General features: G+C 34.4%; 1 protein-coding gene across 1 annotated transcript in view; it reads right to left on the bottom strand.

Annotated features, from left to right (window-relative positions):
• Positions 1-21512, bottom strand: part of GSL8 (glucan synthase-like 8) — a 60644-nt gene that overhangs the window by 25505 nt on the left and 13627 nt on the right. Inside the window, exons 7-20 of the mRNA XM_020380177.3 lie at positions 20622-20711; positions 13643-13740; positions 13431-13548; positions 12156-12284; positions 6888-6964; positions 6732-6816; positions 6502-6594; positions 6299-6401; positions 6088-6211; positions 4926-5115; positions 4777-4829; positions 4427-4487; positions 2799-2880; positions 645-694 (exon numbers count right to left, since the gene is read on the bottom strand). Coding sequence (XP_020235766.1) covers positions 645-694; positions 2799-2880; positions 4427-4487; positions 4777-4829; positions 4926-5115; positions 6088-6211; positions 6299-6401; positions 6502-6594; positions 6732-6816; positions 6888-6964; positions 12156-12284; positions 13431-13548; positions 13643-13740; positions 20622-20711 — 1353 coding nt within the window. The remainder of the gene's footprint in view (positions 1-644; positions 695-2798; positions 2881-4426; positions 4488-4776; positions 4830-4925; positions 5116-6087; positions 6212-6298; positions 6402-6501; positions 6595-6731; positions 6817-6887; positions 6965-12155; positions 12285-13430; positions 13549-13642; positions 13741-20621; positions 20712-21512) is intronic.

Genomic DNA, 21512 nt, shown 5'->3' with positions numbered 1-21512 from the left:
ACTGGGGACTCAAGGCAGAGGAAACAAAAATCCAAAACATGTAGAAGCCACTTCAGTTTAAAAAAAAAAAAATAGAGAATAGTTTTAAAAAACAGTTTTTAAAAATTGACTAATAAAAAAAGTCATTCAATTTTTGAAAACCGAAAACAGTTCTTGAAAAGAGTAAACAAACAGGCTTTAAGATACTACTACTTCCTAAGACACGCTGAATTTAACTATACCAAGTAATAGGCTACTTGGAAAAAGAAACTATTACCTCCCAAAATAATCCTATTTCCAGTATGATGTTAAGAGATAATAGGAGACTCAAACCAATAAGAATCAATATAACAAGGAATTTATATGAAAATATGAAGTGAAAGTGAGATAATATTTATAATACACACCGTATTTTCTTGACCAACTTCCCAAATATTTTTCCACTCTCTTTTGATATCTCAACTAATATTTACTTTCAACTGAATACAAATTGTGTGAACCACTTTCTAGGTTTTATTTGTGACTGCTCTCGAGGCACCATTATGCAAAAAGACAAAATAAAATAAAATAACATCCATGAACAAATACCACAATCAATTAGCATGATGAACAAGTAAAAGTTTTCTGAGATTGACGAGAATGAAGCTAAATCGAAGAATACTCACAGCTACAACAGGAGCCCACAAGCTAACAACAGTCAAGACATTGTTATTATCTGCAAAATTTGCATGCATAAATCAGTGACAAACATAAGTTCTCAACTGTATAATACTGATATTAACACTATACAACGAAAACATCGAGATAAAATTAACATCAAGGACACCTTTCCAAAAGAATAATTAAGAACGAGACAACAGCTTCAAATTATTTTCAGAAGGATGATCACAAAAGAATAAAAAAGCCAAGGGCTTGTTTGGTTTAAGAAAACATTTTTTATTTTCATTTTGCAAAAATAGTTTTCGTTTTCAAATTTATAAGATTTATAAAACATGTTTGTTTTGAAAACATATTTTTGTTTTTAAAAAAAATGAAAAAACTAAAAATATGTTTAGATTAACTATTTAAAAAAACTCATGAAATGTTTTTATTATATATTTACAAACAATTTTTAATAATAAAAATATATTTGTATTTATATACGTCAATATTATATATAGATAGATACATATATAACTTATCCGTGTAAAGCCCAAGGAGTGACTGATCACACAAGAAGGGAGCCGCCACTCCTCCGTTCACCCCCCCCCCCCCCCAACTCTGGATTTTCTGGCAACTTCAGACAAGGGAAGTATCCTCTCTCTTTTTTTATCTCTCCTCTTGTCTGTATCCTCTTTTTTATTTTATTTTTTATCTCTCCTCTGATTTTTCTCTGATTCTTTCCAAACTTTATGGTTTATTTTTCTTCGTCTTTTTACTCTTTTTCTCTTCTTGTTTCTATAATGCTTTTTTTATTTCCAAAATTTTCCTGTTTTTTAAATAATTCTTGTCCTGTTTTACTCTCTCCTAGTTTATTTTCTTTATTTGATGTCTATAAGTCATAATTCAACCACTAGGTGACTTGCGCTATTTGCCCGCAACAATATCCATTAGAAGATATAGCATATTTTTGGCATTTCACAATTTCCTGTGATCTGTTTACAACACTGAGTCACTGACCTTAATAAAGACGGGCCAAATACATCAATCTTTTATATATTAAATGCAGACAGTTATCTTTAGCCAAAGCACTTTTAGGAGCTATTTAGGAATTCTATTAATCTCTTATCTAATTCAATTTCTTATTTCTCATATTTATTTTTGAATTAAAACTAAATATTTCTAAAATACATTATCAGTAATTAAAAATAATCTTGTATTATAATATAAATTATTTATCTTAAATCAAAAATACAATTTACATGTTTAAAATCATCTATTTATACAAATTTAAAATGTATATATATATATATATATATATGTATATATTCAAATATAACACCTATTTATATGTATAATTTATTGTAAAATTTAATTATATATAATAAACATTTAACTTGTAAAATGTATAGACTAAAATACTAGTTTGTATAAAAACTCTTAAAAAAATTAAGTAGCTTATCTTTTGTGAAGGAGCTTAAGTGAAGATTTTCTCTTACATCTTTTTTATTTTTTCCACTAACCAAAATTGCCAATTAAAATTATTTTGAGAAAATATAATATATGTAAATATAACTGCACAAAAATATTTATTGAGTTTTTTGGCATGTATAATGTATTTAAAATATATGCTAATACAACTGCACAATTTTTTATTTCTTTAAAAATATTACTAAACAATATATAATGACCTAAATATTTTAATATTTATGATTTAAATTTAAATTTCTTAATTGATATTATTCATGAAACAATATATAATCACCATTAAACTAAAATTTATTAATTAATTAATTCTTGAAATTTTAAAAATTCAACTTTCAATATTTTGTTCTTCAATATTTTTATTTGTTTTCTCATTATTAAAATAAATTTACATAATAGTTTTTATTATCTAAATATACTTTACTTCTTTCTTTGTTTCTTTTCTACTTATCTATATTCCTAAAAGATTCCATTTCCATCAACATTTTACTCCATTTTTAATGAATTAATCTATGATCTAAAAGAAAAATCAAATAAAAAAATATATATATATATATATATATATATATATATATATACACTATTAGACTAAAAATGCATTCAAAAGAAATAACATGAAAAAATGATACAGAAAACACCAAGGCCACTAAAATTGAACCAATGAACAAAAAACAATAATAATGGTGTATACTCACTCTTTGAGATCAAATCATGCCATGAGTATTCCAAAGACGGAAGATCAATAATGATATTGGTAGGTTTGACAAGAGGTCTAATCTGCAATGTTAGAAATTAGAAATAAACTACAATTAGTAAATTGTGAATGTAAAATTCTTCCACATTCTATCTTCTGTACTAATGACATTTTTTATTTTTTTACATGCATATACGCATTTTTTTTATGAAACATACGTATATACATACTATCTATACTAGTGATATTTTTCTTTACATACACCCATACTATCCAATATACGGAATACTATATACCGATCACTTTTATTTACATACAATACATACATGAGATTGGATCCTCTGTATCAAATAAAATAGCCCTTTCACTCGAAACGAAAGTCAAAATTATTTAAGTTTACTCCCTGTCTCCCTATATTGGTGAGGCTATCACACACTAATATGCCTATTCATTTTTTTTATTTTTATTTTTATTCTATATTTTGAATTTACATTTACATTTTTCTTAAATAGAAATAAAAATAATAATTCATGTTTTCTTCCTTCATACATTATATGGAATACAAAAAAAAAGATGGAAAAAAATAAAACAAAAGTAGAAAATATTGTCTTTAGTTAAAATATTACCAAAAATTAAGAAAAAATTATTTTCATTTAAAAAAATATTAAGTGTAACTTTGACAATAAAATAAACTAGTGCAAAGCAGATTAAAAATTTCATTTTCCCCGTAAACAAATGTAAATTTAACACTGTTTTAACATTTCAATTGTTCAACGTGTATGCTTACACTCAAATGACACTCGCACATAATAGGATTATTAACACTCGTATTTTCCTATTAACACTTCTTACGTTTTTATAACTTCAATTACTCAAAATATCCTTCACTAACTTATGTTTCGAATAAGTCAAACTTTTTTGTCAGTTATATTTTACTATTTATTTATTAGACTTTTTATATAAATAAAAGACATAATCATGTGAAGTAAAAATAAAAAAATAAAAAAAAGATGAATTACCTTCCCTCTTCAACTTTTTTTTTTTTCTGTTCGTTATGTTTTGGCTTTATTTCCAAAATTACATCGATGCTTTTATAAATAAAAATATTATTTCTCTCTTTTTTTTGGTAACCATGTTATTTGTACAAGGTGACTAACCCCATTAATAGATCACCTGTCCCAACCACGTTTTTTCCATCTACATTAAGTCAAATAAATTTATTCTATTGTTTAAAAAATCTCAGTCCCAATGACTTGTTAGTTTTATTTCTCATGTTTAATAAATATTTATTTACTAGAAATGTTATTAAAAAATTCATTTATAAAATTTTATCACAATTATAAATATTCTTCTTTTTTTGGTAAATGACAATTATAAATATTCTTTACTGTGTAATTAAAAAAAATATATGTTCATGTTTATTTTAATTCACTTTATTTTTACATATGTATGAAGGAAGTATATTTAAATTATATCAACTTCTATTTAGCAGGAAAACACAAGTGTAAGTTTGAAAAGTAGAATAAAAGTAAAAAAATTAAACGTGGAAATAAGCATATTGGAGTGTCGATAGCCTCACCTACATACATCCTCTATGTGTATAAAAAAAGTATAAACACAATGACTTGCCTGGAGAAAGTACGCGAAAGTGAATTTGCAGGCGAGTACCACCAACCAAAAGGCCACATACCTGCAGAAGTCAAAAACAGAATTGTGAAACTAACGATTGAAATATCTATATCTCAAAGCAGCGAATTAGTAACAGCATATATAAGTCTACAGCACTGCTGTTGGTGACAATCAAAACAATTCACAATTACCAAGCTTCAAGAGCACTAGTTCACAGTTTTTTTAATCATAATTTTTTTAGGCTAAATGGATTGAAGTTAGAAAACCAGCAACTAGAAAATAAATAGCTGTCTCATCCTATTAGTAACTGTTTATCACAACAAGATTTCATTTTCAGCATGAAAACCGACCTGCAGTAATCGCCCATCCTCTCATAAAGACCACGTCCAACATAGTACCTCTCCTGAATTATATAATTGAAAAAACATAAAGACCAAGTCATAACACAGAACTAACTTGAAAATAACTGGGTCACAATTAAATAGTAAACATAACTTACTTGATAAATCCACTTGAAAAACTGAAAGAATGACTGATCTGACATTTCCGAAAGTGAATGGCAAGCTGGAAATTTGAGCAACAGTGCAAGGAATAGACGTAGAGCAGCATAAACACCAAGCACAAGAAGGTATATCCGGAAATATAATGAATTGTCAGAGTTATGACTATTTCTCTCTTGCAAAACCTTCCTGCAATCAAGTATAATTATGGTAAAAACTAATACAGTTGAGTTCTGCTCCAAATTAACAGTGTTGTCAAAAGCAGCTGATATAGCCACCAAACAGACTCATTGCACCAGATTGCCCGAGAGTAAATTTGATTAGGCAGACACATCAGGGAAATATGGTTAATGCAGTTACACCATGCATTTTCAGCCAACTTAATTCTTTACCCTTACTAAAATTGTTTGGTAGCCAACGGAAATTAATCAAAAGTGACATTTCAATTAACTAAAACCATATGAGCTTTAAAAAGCCTGGCAATTCAAGAAAAATGCCCCAAGAATAGAATCTGAAAGCACCTGCCACACATCACCTGTGGTCCACAAGCTGAAGCTCATATATCCTCTAATTTCATGCCCACATTCATATTCTGAACAGAAGCTACAGATCCCCCACCCCCAATCTCCCTCTATTCTCTGACACTGCCATTGAATTCCTAACTTGGCTCCTACAGTTGCATTTGGTTTGATTTGCACTTCTATGGTTACATAATACTGCTTCTCGCCTTGTCAATTTGGATTGCTTTAAATTTTTCAAGTTTTTTTTTTCAGAACAAAGAGTATTAATGACAAAAGATTCAAATGTAGAGAATGAGAAATCCTCAAGAAGAAATGAGGACATAAACGAAAACTAAAAAGAAAAAACAATTGGTTTTACACTAAAAAGGAGCTAGAAAAACAACTTGATCCCAAATGCACTCTGTTTTTAAAGTGTTCTCATTGCTTAGTTTGCATTTAAATTGTACCTTGGTTGTAATTTGTTGCTATATGAAATTATGAATAATTATCGTGATTTTTTAAATATCAGTATTACTTCATTGATTTGTTGAGACCACTTTGCCCCATCACATCAAAGCGTGGTGCAGGCCACGTCAGTCCACTCATTGCTTCAAAACAACACTGTTAATTACATGACAAAAAGGGAGAATTGGAAACTCACAGGTAAACATATGTTACAAACACGGAAGTCAAGCCACCCCAAAAAAATCTTATAACTAGTCTTGAAACAGCCATGCCCCTTGCAGTGGTGTAAGCCCCGAAAGTAAGCAACACATCTAAGCAACCTATTCATCATAAAAAAATATATATATATTTTGAGAATCACTTGCCATTCACAAAAGCATTAACTGCAGAAAACACAGGCATCTTACTCTTGACAAAATTCATGATAACAAATGACGGCCCAATGCTAAGTATGGTTTTGAAAGTATCCAAGTTAATATGTCCATGATTGAAAGCAATGATTGTCAAAGCCTGAACGGAAAGTGAATTAGACATACTTTATGTTAGAAATAATCAACCATAATCAGAGTTCAAACTTAAGATTAATAATGATGGATGACAAAAAAGGAACCTGAAACATTAATGCCAAGAAGATCCAAAGACGATGGAAGCTTCGATACAAATGAAAAAACGTTCTATGCTCAACAAAACTGCTTTTACCAGTCTGCAAACCACATGTTGAACATACAAGAAAGAAAAGAAATTATATAAGCATCATATTTATGAAAAAAAAGTTCAATAAAAATAACTACCGAAAAAAGTTATAAATAAAAGGTGTGTGAAGAAAGCATCAAAACTAACCCTTTTTGACTTTTTAGTTTTAGGCATTCTCAAGAACGGTGATTCCATCCTCATTGGCCAGCTTAATTCAAAACAAGCAGGCGACCTGCATATAATTGCAAATTAGAATAAGTCCACCTACAAGACAAAACGTAATATGGCATCAGGGCAGCTAACCAAAAGTATTCGTTGAAGTCATCATAATTCCTCCATGCTGAATGTGCAGCTTTCCCATTGTTGTTTTGTTGGGCTTCCTGCACATTTTTAGGAGGGAGTTGGTGCTAAGTAGTGGAATAAATAAAAAGAAAGTAACCATATAAAAGAATACTACTTCAATAGTCATCAACTATGAAGCATCAATACTTCAATTTGCTTCATGTATTCATATCTGATTCCCATACTCATAGATACTTCACTGATATGTATCCATGAAGTATCCAAGCCTTTAAAAAAAAAATTATAAAAATACAATACAGTTACATGAGACATAGAAACATGTATTATAATATAAAAACATAGAAGCATTGTACCTTGATGAATTTAAAAAAAAAGAATGAGATTGATATTATTTCTATTCGTAGATAATAAGGAATGATTTATGATGACAATGATTTAAAAAATTATTCTGTTTTTAGTAATGTCCAAAAATTATTTTCTTAATTTGGACTTGTAAAATTGCAATTATATATTTTATACATATATATATATATCACAGTATTGTATCCTATATAATTTAGAATAGTTGTATCATTCTACTGGATACACGTACCAAATCTATGCATGATGCTAGGCCATCAATAACTATTGGAGTATAGTTTTACTCCTTTATTGTTAGAATAGTAGATTAAGCCTAACTCAACCCTACAAAACCGGCTTGTAAGGTGAGGGTTGCTTTCCACTTATATACTATTCAATTGCCTAATCTCTAGTCGATGTGGGACTTGGGTTTTTCCTAATACACCCCCTCACGTCCAACACTATCAGGCTTGGTACGTGGATAAATAGTGGGTGGCCCTTTTTAATGATCTAGGATTGGCGGGACTTGGGTTTTTCCCAATACACCCCCTCACACCTATGAGACATGCATCAATGGTGGGTGGCCCTTTTTAATGATCTAGGATTGGCGAGACTTGGGTTTTTCCCAATACACCCCCTCACACCTATGAGGCATGCATCAATGGTGGGTGGCCCTTTTTAATGATCTAGGATTGGCGGGACTTGAGTTTTTCTCAATACACCCCCTCATGCCTGTGAGGCATGCATCAATGGTAGGTGGCCCATTTTTAAAGTGGATCTAAATGGCTCTGATACCATGTTGAGAGTGATGGTGAATGAAGAGAACATATTCTTTTTGTATTGCAAAGCAAAAGATGTGTTTAAATACAAAGTAGTGGGCCTAGGCCCATAAGATAAAAACTATAAGATAAAAGACTATAAGATAAAATTATATCTAACACCCTCCATCACAAAAAATCTAATCAGTGTTAGTCAATTCTCCAAGGATAATTCTGTATATTTTGAATTTCACCCCCACATTTGCTTGGTCAAATCACAGGACACTAAAGAAGTTCTTCTCCAAGGCTCGGTTGGTCCTGATGGCCTGTACAAGTTTCCTGCACTCCTTCCTACTCCCAGTACGCAATCTGTCCAGCAGGTGCAACCGGCCAGAACCTTTTCTGTCAATACTGCAGCAACAAGCTCTGTTTCCTTTGCCACTTGGCACTCTAGATTAGGACATCCTAATGTTGATGTAATGAAACATGTTTCCCGGAACTTCAACATTCAACTTGTGAACAATAATAAATCAAATTTCTGCACTCCTTGTTGTCTTGGTAAATCCCACAAATTACCTTCCAATCTGTCTAGAACTATTTACAATACACCTTTTGATTTAGTATACAGCGATTTGTGGGGACCTGCTCCGGTTACGTCAACCTGTGGATATCAATACTATGTCACTTTTGTCGATGCTCACACACGCTTTACGTGGATCTATCTTCTCAAATCTAAAGCTCAAACCTTTAACGTTTTCAAACAGTTTCACGCTATGGTTAACAATCAATATCACCACCCAATCAAAGCATTGCAAACTGATTGGGGTGGTGAGTATCGTTCCTTCACTAATTATTTGAATGAAGTTGGAATTCAACACCGTCTAATCTGTCCACACACTCACCATCAAAATGGAGTTGTTGAAAGAAAACACAGGCACATTGTTGAACTTGGTCTCACATTGTTGGCTCAAGCTGAATTACCTATGCAATTTTGGGATCATGCCTTTCTCACTGCAGTTTATCTCATCAATAGACTCCCCTCCTCATCTATTCAAAATGTTGTTCCTTATCATAAACTCTTCCATCAACCACCAGATTATCTCTCTCTTAGAATCTTTGGTTGCTCTTGCTTTCCACATCTTCGGCCCTACAACAAACACAAACTTCAATTTCGATCCCAAGAATGTGTTTTTCTTGGTTACTCCACCTCTCACAAAGGTTACAAATGTCTTGCTGCTGATGGACGTCTCTACATCTCCAAAGATGTAGTGTTTAATGAAACTAAATTTCCCTACAAGGAACTTTTCTCCTCTTCCAAGGCTAGTGTCTCCCAACATCCTATTTCGGTTCCTCTTACTATAAATCCCACTCCCACACCCACTCATGAGACCAGACCCACCTCTCCCAATCCACCCGCAACCTCACCAAGCCTAACCTCTGATTCCTACAACACTAATATTGCTGCCCCGGGTACCTCTCCCTCTACTTTATCCATTCCAACATCCTCCAACCTTGAACCTTCCTCATCTCCTATCATTCACCCTCACAATGTGCACCCTATGACCACAAGAGCAAAAGATGGTATAGTTAAACCACGCCTACAACCCACCCTTTTATTAACTCAGGTTGAACCCAAAACCACCAAACAAGCCTTATCTAATCCTACCTGGTCTGCTGCCACGCAAACAGAATACAATGCTCTCCTTCACAATAACACCTGGTCTCTTGTTCCTCTTCCACCGCATCGCACTGCTATAGGCTGCAAGTGGGTCTTCCGTGTCAAAGAAAATCCTAATGGTACGGTCCAAAAGTACAAGGCACGCCTTGTTGCCAAAGGATTTAATCAACAATTTGGCTTTGACTATCATGAAACCTTCTCCCATGTTATCAAACCCGTCACTGTCAGACTCATTCTCACCCTTGCCCTTACTCATCGTTGGCCCATTCAACAACTCGATGTTAACAATGCCTTCCTCAATGGAACACTTGAAGAAGAAGTCTACATGCAACAACCACCTGGATTTGAAGCTTCTGATAAAAATCTCGTCTGCAAACTTCACAAAGCCATCTATGGGCTCAAACAAGCACCTCGTGCTTGGTTTGACAAACTCAAATCAACTCTACTGCGATTAAACTATTAAACTTTTATGCCAGTAAATGTGATCCATCACTGTTCATATACTCTCAGGGCAATAATGTCATCTACATTCTGGTGTATGTTGATGACATTATAATCACTGGCAATAATTCCACAATCCTTCATACGCTCATCTCTCAACTCCATTCAATCTTCTCCCTCAAAGATCTCGGTGATCTTGATTTCTTTCTTGGCATTGAAGTAAAGTCTCAGCCTGATGGTTCTCTCATTCTTACTCAAAGTAAGTACATCCGTGACCTATTGAATCGTACTGACATGGAAGGCTCAACCTATTTCTTCTCCCATGATTTCTGGAAGCAAACTATCAAAAGCAGGCTCTGAAGATTTCTTGGATGCTTCTCTCTATCGTTCAGTTGTAGGTGCATTCCAATATGCTACCATTACAAGACCCGAAATTAGCTTCTCTGTAAACAAAGTCTGCCAGTTCATGTCCCATCCCCTTACACATCATTGGGAAGCTGTCAAAAGAATTCTCAGGTATCTGAAGGGCACTACATCCTGGGGTCTTCGTCTACAACCTGCTTCTTCTCCTTCCTCTCTCGATCCATGCCTGTTGTGATGCAGACTGGGCGTCTGATCCTGATGACAGGCGATCTACATCTGGTGCCTCCATCTTCCTTGGACCAAATCTCATGTCCTAGTGGTCCAAAAAGCAAACTGTCGTTGCCCGCTCTAGTACTGAAGCCAAATACAGAAGTCTTGCCCTCGCCACAGCTGAAGTTACTTGGATACAAACTTTGCTATCTGAACTTAAAGTCACTCATTCTACTCCAATTATCTTCTGTGACAACTTGAGCACTGTGGCTCTCGCTCACAACCCGGTTCTTCATGCGCGCACCAAACATATGGAATTGGACCTTTTCTTTGTTCGCGAGAAAGTGGCTGCCAAGTGTCTTCAAGTTGTTCATGTTCCATCTATTGATCAATGTGCTGATGTGCTCACCAAAGCTCTCTCACCCTCGCGGTTTTGTGAACTTCGATCCAAGCTTCAAGTAGTTGAGTCTCCTCATCCTACTTGAGCTTGCGGGGGGCTATTGGAGTATAGTTTTACTCCTTTATTGTTATTTTCGGTTATTATAGATATTTTCAGTTATTATAGATAATTAGGTTATTTTTCAGTTATTATAGATAATTAGGTTATTATAGACCAATCTCAATTGGCTCTATAAAAACCTGTCTTGTACTCTGTTTTCAGTGGGTTAATGAATTACATTCTTTACCTATTGAAAATCTATTCTTTTCTCTATCTCTCGCCTCCTCTCTCTCTCTCACACATATAATTCCTTTAATAACATTTTTGAACTCAGTTTATAATTGTGTATAGATTGATTACTTTAAGAATCATAAATTATATATTATAATTATATTTATTAAATTCAAGTCATTATTGCCTTAATCAAACTTAAGTCAATTTTACTTTATGTGTGTGTTATAATACACAGCACTAACATCAATTTGTATTCCTAGTCCTAGTCTAGGTCAAGTACTATAATAATAGAACAAGTACTAGCCAAACCCAATCACTTGAATTTTAGGATGGTTTTGGAAAACAAACAGTGTGTTCAACTGCACGCTTAACTGCTTCATTCTTTTTTATAAATTTGATTGAGTATACAGATATACAATATAGGCTGAAAAGGCTAAAGAGCCTAAGACATCACATCAGACATACAAAAGAAATAATAATAAATAGAAAAAGCTTCCCTAATAAGCTATTCTAACAAAACTAATAATAAGATTAATAAACCTAGTATTTTAACAGCATCTACATCCTATTATCAAAGTATCAAACTTTGATTTAGCTCCTTGCTGAGCTAGAAGTTCCTTGGGATTAGGCATTTTACCATACAGCTGATTGAATGCACAAAAGGTGAATACTGGCATGGATGCTTTCAACAACAAAATGGAAATTTGCCAACTCATTTCAACAAATGTGAAATTAGAACCATAATGGATAATAAGATTTGAAAGATAAAACAACATTATACTAAGAGGGTGAATAAAGCAACTTACAGCCACTAGCGTTTTATATACAGGACAAATTATTTTCTCAAGGAATTTTGCAGAACCATCATCGGTTACACAGCTGCTTGCAGGTTCAGCTTCTCCACGATCCAAAATAGCATCCAACTCTTTAGCCATCTAAATACCAGATAATGATTAAAAAAAACTAGCATCAAAAGTGATTTGAAATAACCAAATTTAAGCTTCATATGCATCAAATATTTAAGATTATCAAAATGGGCATAACCTAATTAAAATTGAAACACAAACCCAAACACAGTATATTCAACCAAAAAAAAAAAAAGAGAGAACAGGAATATTTTCAAAATGAAAAGACATAAGATATGAAAAATCATTGATTGTTAAAGTTCTTGTGTCTACCCTTTTGATTTCAAAACATACAATTTACTTTAACAGGTACAGGACTATGTCAAAATGTATTTATAAATAAACATTAAAATAAAATCTGACTGACAAAACCGCCCACATATTAAGCTGCAAGATAATCTTCAATATAGGGAGGTTTAAAAATATTGAGAAAAAACAATCAATTTTATAGCAAATAAGTTATACTTATATATTACTTTGTCCTTATCTTGATGTGGAATGTTCAACAAAAAATTAAAACCCTTCCTCTTTGTGAGGACACAAGAGGATACCAGTACCCGTTAGCAATTAGTGGCTAATATTTTGTCATGTTGAACACTGACATGAACTATAAAATAAAAGAAATTGTTTTAGATTTGTTTCAATTAAATGAAACATGTTACTAAATGCCAACCATTAATTGTAAAGGATATCTGTATCCTCATCAAAAGAGGGTACTAGAGGAATCTCCTGAAAACTGGTGCAAGAGTATAAAATATGAAGGAAAAATAAATAAATAAATAAATAGAGCATAATAAGCATACTAAAATAACTTTTCTTGAAAGAAACAGTTATATTTATCGGTGTGCATGTGTTAAGGGGTGTTCAGAAAACTCCCCGCACCCCCCTAACACCAAAAAAATAAAGGTACCTAAAGAGGTGTTTGGAATAGACTATTTGAGCTCATGAAAGAGCCTCGCAACAATTTTATAAGCTTTTTAGCTTATTTCAATTAAGTTCATAGAGAAACTTATATCAAAATAAGCTCCTTTATAACTTAATTCAATAAGTTTCAAAAATCAAGCTTATAATAAGCTCTCATTTAGTAAGAGCTTATTGAAAAAGTGCTTAAAGTTAAACTAACAATGATAATGGAGGTGAGGATGGCTCAAAATTTAAAGAGCACAATAGACTTACATGGTGGAATAGATAGCAAATGCACTCAGGAAGAAAACGGACATTTGCTGCTTCACCCCATATAAGAAAATACAGGGAAACCAAAAAAAGCTTCCTATCTCGGTTAATTGCCTCTAAACTGCAGGAAACATGAAATGAAATCCAATCAAGGTTATCAAGCAAATTATGAAGGAGAAAAGATATTCAAAGCATGATATAGATGAAGTAATAACCTATTCCATGCAAGACGTATTCGCAAGTATCTGCACCACCTGATATAGTTATCTAGCGCCTTCAAGAAGACGTCATTGATTGTTTTCTCATCTATTTTCTGTATACCCCATCAAATAAAAAAAAGATGTGAGAAACTAATAATTGAAAAATAAATAAATAAAAATTATAATCAGAATGCTAGTTGAATGAACAATTACCCAGGGACCACACTGAGTGCTCATATAATATAGTTGTTAACACCTACTAAGCAGGATTTTGGCATATGCTGTCAAAGCAGAGAGTTTAACTAAAACTCGTGAAGCTTCCATGAGAAGCTTCCAAAAACACGACATTTTCCAAGGGACCATATTGAGTGCACGTACAATATAGTTGTTAAACACCAAGCAGGATTTTAGTGTATGTTGTCAAATTCGAGTGTTTAAATAAACTGAAGCTTCCATAAGCTCGACTTTAAAGCTCCTAAGAGATTGATAAGAACCTAGGGAGAAACACACCACAAAAAAGATAGCTAATGCGAGATCCCAAGGCTTTATAAATGCCATACTTCAAATTATAGAGGGAGATAATCTCCTTAAAATATATGGAGTAGCAACTAAGTAAAACAAACAAGCAAACACCCAGATGATGAGTAGAGCCGGCCTCAGCTTAAAATCATCACCAAAAACCTCTCGGAATAATATCCCCTACATTTGGTTACCCTTCCCCTATATATACCCATTTTCTCTCTCCCCCTTTGGGCCCCCCTCCCCACTCTCTTTCTACCACATAAACATTCAGTTATTTCCCCCCTTCTTCTGTAAACATGACTTTTGAGCCTAATAATAATCCCCTTCGCAAATTCACCTCATGGTGAATGAAATGTAACTGCAGGAAATGCCCACCATACATACACTCTCATTGCTTGAAGATGGGGTTTTTTTATTTAACAATTTCTCAGGAGTTGGTTTGAATCATTTTCTTCCACTGGCTGCAATAACTTGATCGGTTGGATCATTTCCTCCCATTGGCAGCAATAACTTCCACCAGGGTCCCACTGCTTGTGGTGAAAAATACCACAATTATGTAATGAATACTGTCTGAAGTTAGTGTGGATAGCCCAGGCACCCCACAGAACGATTTTGCAACTCCCCATTAAAGTAGCTTCAATAACTCTTTTCTTGGGAACTTCAGTAAGATGTGGACTAATTCCTGTAGCCACCACGCAAACACGTTGGATCACTAACAAAATGCTTCCTCATCTACTTGTAAAGTTTGTGGGCTGTTTCCTTTGAACTCCATATTAGCAGCAAGTAAGAAGCCCAAACACAACTACAAATCCAACTTCAGCAGCATCAATACTGTCAAGCATAACATGGGTCACCTTTGCTGTTGTTGCAGCAACTGCATAACATGTATCTATTGGTTCATCATTATGCCTCCTATTTTCCTTAACAAGTTGAAAGATTTTGTAGCCCCTCAAATCAACACTTCCATTCTTGGGAAACTCATGTGCAACTAATGGGCCAAAAATCTGAAACATCATTCCTGACTTACCTCCTCCTGGATCCAACTGTTCATGGTGTGAAACTGCTGCAAATCCACAATAGAAAGGAAACACTACTTGGGCTACACGACACTCTTAGTTCCTTTGATACTCCATAACCTTAGTAGGTTGGCCTTGGCCCACTAAATGGATAGAGTACTTTTCCTTCCCATCCTTCCTACTTTGTGTGGTAACCATAGAGCTTTACTGGTCTGGACAGTTTACTCAACCTCAGCATAGAAATTGGTTGGGTTGATTATCAAACTTCATGAAGCAATTCTGCAATAGCACTATCTGGTGCTAGTGACAACTATGCTTTAAGCATCAAGACAACAAACCACTTGAGAGGAATGCTAGCAACACTTTAACACACTATTATTGACTGAAATTCATGAGAAATCATAAATTTTGGCAGGTCTCACCTCTAAATCAAGAAAGAGACTCATTAAATGAGATGTGGGACCCACCAAAATTTGTAATTTTCAATAAATTTCATACAATAGTAGGAGAGTATTAAAAAGAGTGCTAGAGGAAGCATTGCTAGCATTACTCAACCAATTAAATATATGACAGCCTTCTCTAATCTATTTTACCCTCTCTAAAGCAAAAAAGGAGTTATAAGAAAACATGACAAAGCCTTATTCGCCAAAAGTTAAATCCAAACAGATACAGTCAAAGGAATGCATGCTTATACTTAAATTTGAATTTGTGGCAAAAAACTGAGAGTCTCTCAGGGTAATTTAGGTCCATAGGCTGGCAGATTTTCTGATGGTGTATCCATTTTGTTCATATATATATATGAACAAAAGAACAGCTTTATAAAAGCTGCACAACATATATTAAACAATGGTTTTAACACTCCCCCTCAAGCTGGAGCATATCAATTGTATGCACCAATCTTGGAACATATAAACTGAATCCTAGGTCCTCTTAAAGACTTAGTTAAAATGCCTGCAAGTTGGTCATTAGAGCTGATAACTCCGGTTATAAGTTCCTTGGACAACAGTTTCTCTCGAATGAAATGACAATCAATTTCTATGTCTTTGGTTCTCTGATGAAACACCGGATTGGAAGCAATATGAAAGGCTGCCTGATTATCACAATATAACTTCATTTGCTTAACTTCACAAAACTTTAACTCTTGAAGAAGTTGTTTAATCCACACAAGTTCACAAGTAGCCAAAGCCATAGATCTATATTCAGCCTCCGCACTAGATCGGGCAACAACACTTAGTTTCTTGCTCTTCCAAGAAATAAGATTCCCTCCAATAAACACATAATATCATGTGGAAGATCTCCTGTCTATAGGACAACTAGCCCAATCAGCATCACAATACCCCAAGACTTGAGTATTTCCCTTATCCTCATAAGGCAATCCTTGTCCTGAAGCCCTTTTAATATATCTGAGAATGCGAATCACAGCATTCCAATGATCAATGTGAGGATTTTGCATGAATTGACTAACAACTCCAACTGCAAATGAAATATCCGATCTTGTAATAGTCAGATAAATGAGTTTTCCCACCAGCCTCCTGTATCTCTCTGGATCTGGAAAACTCTCACCTTGATCTATCATTAGCTTCTGATTTCAATCCATAGGACTATCAATTGGCCTGCAATTTTCCAAACCTATTTCCTTCAAAATATTCAGAGCATATTTCCTTTGTGAAATTACAACACCTTCCTTTGATTGAGCCACTTCAATACCAAGGAAGTATTTCAGACTACCAAGGTCTTTAGTCTGATAATGGCTGAATAAGTGCTCTTTTAGTTGAGAAATTCTAGTAGCATCATTTCCCGATATAACTATATCATCAACATAGACCATTAAGTAAACACACTTTCCAACAGAATGACAATAAAACACTGAATGATCTGCCTCACTTTGTTTCAATCCAAACATTTGCACAATGTGACCAAATTTACCAAACCAAGCTCGAGGTGATTGTTTCAGTCCATACAAAGATAGATGTAATTTATAGACAAAATCACACTCCCCCTGAGCAACAAACCCAAGAGTTGCTCCATATAAATCTCTTCCTCAAGGTCACCATGGAGGAAGGCATTTTTAATGTCAAGTTGGTGGAGTGGCCAATGACGAATAGCTGCCATAGCAAGGAAGAGCCAAATCGTGGTGATCTTAGCCACAAGAGAAAAGGTATCACAATAATCAAGTCCATAAATTTGAGTGTAACCCTTGGCTACCAACCGAGCTTTAAGGCAATCAACTTCACCCTTAGGGCCAACTTTAACAGCATAGACCCATCTACAACTGACAGGCTTCTTTCTAGGAGGTAGAGGGACAAGCTCCCATGTGCCATTGTGTGCAAGAGCCTACATTTCATCAATCATGGCTTGTCGCCATCCTAGATGATCAAGTGCCTCATTGACAGTTTTAGGTATAGTATTAGATGACAAAGAGAAAACAAAGGAAAAGTATGAAGGAGACTAGTGATGATAACTCAAAAAATTATAAATAGGATGAGGATTACGAGTAGACCGACTACCTTTCCGAATAGTGATGAGCCAATCTGAATTGGAGTCATGAGCTGACGTGGAGGATGAAGGACCTGTGGTATGGGAAGTTGTTGAGGAAGGATCAGAATCACGAAGGTCTTCAACTGAATCATGAGTATGGCATTGATTCTCATCTTAGTTGGTGTTAGAAGGATCAGGAATCATGATTGGATCAGAGAATGGGACAGGAAGAACCTATTGAACGGAAACAGGATTGTCTATGGAGGGTGAGAAAAAAGGTGTGTCCTCAAAGAAGGTAACATCAGCAGACATATAATACTTCTTAGTAGTTGGAGAATAACATTTGTATCCTTTTTGAAGACGAGAGTATCCCAGGAAAACACAATAGCCTTTGCAGAAAGTTTGTCTAAACACCCAAGGAAAGACATGAAGAAAAGGGTCATTTAGGAAAAATGATAGAGTGGGGAATCTAATTTTCAAGAGAGGAAGATGGCATCCTATTTATTAAACGTTAGGGAGCGTGCAGTTTCAATAAGATGTCTATTCTTCCTCTCTGCTTATGCCATTTTATTGTGGTGTGTGAGGACATGTAGATTGACGTAAAATACCTAGTGAGGATAAAAAGGAAGAGTTCAGTAGAAAAATATTCTTTAGCATTGTCACTTCTAAAGATTTTAATTATCTTGCCAAATTGGTTCTTAATCTCATTAAAGAAAGACATGAATATCAGAATATAGATTGAAGTTCATATCAATCTTTCATTAAGTAAACCCAAGTACATCAAAAGAATTCATCAACGAAGGTTACAAAATATCTAAAACCAAAAGAAGTGACACGGCTTGGTCTCCAAATGTCTGAATGAATGGTAGAAAACACTAAGTTACATCTTCGTACAATTTGTTTAGGAAATGATGACCTAACATGTTTTCCTAATTGACACGATTCACATTTCAAAACAGGAAGTGATTTGAGACTAGAAACCATTATCTTCAATTTTGCTAAACTTGGGTGACTCAAACAATCATGCAAAAGCTTTGGTGCTGGGGTAGCAAAACAAGATACAGGTGGGCTGGTTTTTATGTAATAAAGACCTCGTGATTCATGTCCTTCGCCAATCAGACGACCCATACCACGTTCCTGTATGACAAAGGAATTAGCATCAAATGTTACTAAACAATTTAATGAACGAGTCAATCGGCTTAGAGAGATTAAGTTATAAACTTTAAAGGAGACAAAGGAACTTGACCAATTTCTTGAGATGCAACTTTGGACCCATTAGCTACAGTAACAAGATGAGGAACTTTTGGAGAGGAAATGAATGAAAATAAGGAACTATTACCAGATATGTGGTCAGAGGCACCTGAGTCAATTATCCATGAACCATAACCTTCCACAGAATGAGAAATACATGTTGAAATACTTGACACAGAAGAAGATTGGGCTTGGTTGTTAGATTTTTCTGATTTGAGCCTTAGATAGTCTTGATACTCCTCATCAGAAAACTTGGAACTTGATTTTTCAGATTTTGACACCTGGGCTTTCTTGTCAGGAAAACCATGCAGGGAATAGCAATTTTCTTGTGTATGACCCTTTCTTTTGCGATATGTATACTGAGAACTTCCACTTCTACCACCACGTCCTCCTCGGCTACTACGTCCTCCTCTTCCAGAAGATGCTACCATTGCTGAGATCTCAGTAGTTTCAACTATGTTTTCATTTTTCACCAAGGTAGGAACACAAAGAAGTCTAGTGACTAAGCTATCCATGGAGGGGATTTGATCACCAGCCAAAATTTGATCACGTACATGATCAAAATCTGAATGCAACTTCTCAAAATCAGAACCATATATAACTTATCAAGTTTTCTGTTGACACCCTAAAATGAGTCAGCCACAAGAAATCTTTTCAATTCTTCTATTGCAGCTCGGGCCTTTGCTACATGTGAAATCATATCATGGTTGTTTTGTTTAAGAGAAGCTACTCTCTGGGTTGCATCAAAAATACATTAGATGTCATTAGCAAAAATATCTTGGGCTTCCTTCCAAAATGAATGACATGTCTTAAATGACCTGAGTATCTCTAACACCTCAGGTTCAATTGATTGCCATAGGACAGCACACAATTGGAAGTCAAGTTTCTGCCATTGAGATTTCTTTTCATTAGGAATAGCATCAACTTCCTTCTCCAAATGGTCATGATATCCTTGACCAAGAAACCATAACTCCACGGACGCAGACCAAGATAAATAGTTTTTCCAATTCAGTTTTGCAGTGGTAATGGTGGGAGTACCAGAAAAAGAAAGAACAGGACCTGTGGAGGCCATTTGACTTATAAGGAAGAAGATGAAAAGTAACCGCGATACAAATAGCCACCTAAAACAGTGAACCAAGGGCTAGAAGAGACTCGGAAGAGGGGGACGAACATGGCAGTGGCAGTGCAACAGAACTCCAGTGAGCAGAAGGTGGCACGTGAACCACACGCACGTGATCGAACAGAAATTTGGAACGGTGCATGAGAGCGCGTGAAGACTCCAATGCCCTCAAAACCAATAGGGTTGGGTTGCGCTCAACGAGGCGCACCAAACCCTAAGATCGACGGAGAATTTGGACGACGGAGCGAGATCAGACCCGCTCTAAACCCTAAACACCATCAGAAAATCTGCCAGCCTATTGACCTAAATTACCCTAAGACAGATAGGGTCAAAAGAACAGCTTTATAAAAGCTGCACAACATATATTAAACAATGGTTGTAACACTTATAAAGATGGATAAAGATGAAAATTTCAATTTTAAGACATACAAATGCGAAGAACAAAATTCTACACCAAGAAAACTAGAAACTATATTACTGCCAGAACAAAGAAGTGGTTGTGTATTCTTTCAGGATAGATAATAAGGCAAAACAGAATGCCTACAAACTAAAAAATTAAATATTAGACAGTAAAACTGCATCAAATTAGATTCATAAGAAAACTCACTGGATCAGTTTCAGCAGGTATGCCAAGTCGAGACTGCTTATTTGCTATCATCAAAACAATATTTTCACGCTGGTTCCTTACATTATCTTTCTGCATATACAAAAATTTAAGATTATGACCAAAAATATTTACTTATGGTGGGAAGCAAAACATCTAAAGAAAATTCATAATTCAAAATCTTGTTTAATCATAACTAAAAATGTCCATTTGGTATCTTGAATTAAGCATGAAATTGAAGCTGAGAATTGGAATTTGCCTATTAATTATATGTTTTGTGGTTGGAAGCCCTTTTAGAATTAAAATCATAATCCCATGACATTTCCATGGAACAAATTAACTAAATTGAGTCTTTTCAAATTCCTAAGTCACACCCTAAAAATTGTCAACTCTAGATACATCTAAGAAAAAGTGGTAAAGATGGATTTGGTAAACCCGTTAATTGACCAGCCCAACTCAGCTGAAAAATCAGTCAATATCAAGTAAAAAAAAAAGGTTGGTTTGGGTTTGAGTCTCAGGTCAATAACTTCAAAGTTCAAACCTGTCCAATCCATACCCATATTTTTCTCTGTTTAATATTTTTTGTTTTTTAAATGTTTCTAAAATGTTTGGATGACCTGTTAACCTGGCTGAACCGAGCTCAATTTTATTGCATTCGTTAGGTACAGTTTGACATAATCTTTCTCAAAACAAACCAACCCCATTTAACTGGTAATAACTACCCCATTGTAAATTACAAGTTGTAATGGTGGAGCGGGTTCAGGGATGGATTTTGAAGAGATAAAAAAATTATAACCCAATCCCATCCCCGTCAAGGTCCAGGGAACCAACCCACCTTTCAAAAATAAATATTTTTATATATTTTATATTAAATCATATATTAAGAATTACATT

This window comes from Cajanus cajan, chromosome 6 (genome assembly GCF_000230855.2).
Source record: "Cajanus cajan strain Asha chromosome 6, NIPB_CcT2T_4, whole genome shotgun sequence".
In the NCBI taxonomy this organism is placed as follows: Eukaryota; Viridiplantae; Streptophyta; class Magnoliopsida; order Fabales; family Fabaceae; genus Cajanus; species Cajanus cajan.
The sequence above is the reverse complement of the archived record's forward strand: the minus strand, read 5'-3'. Positions and strand labels throughout refer to the sequence as shown.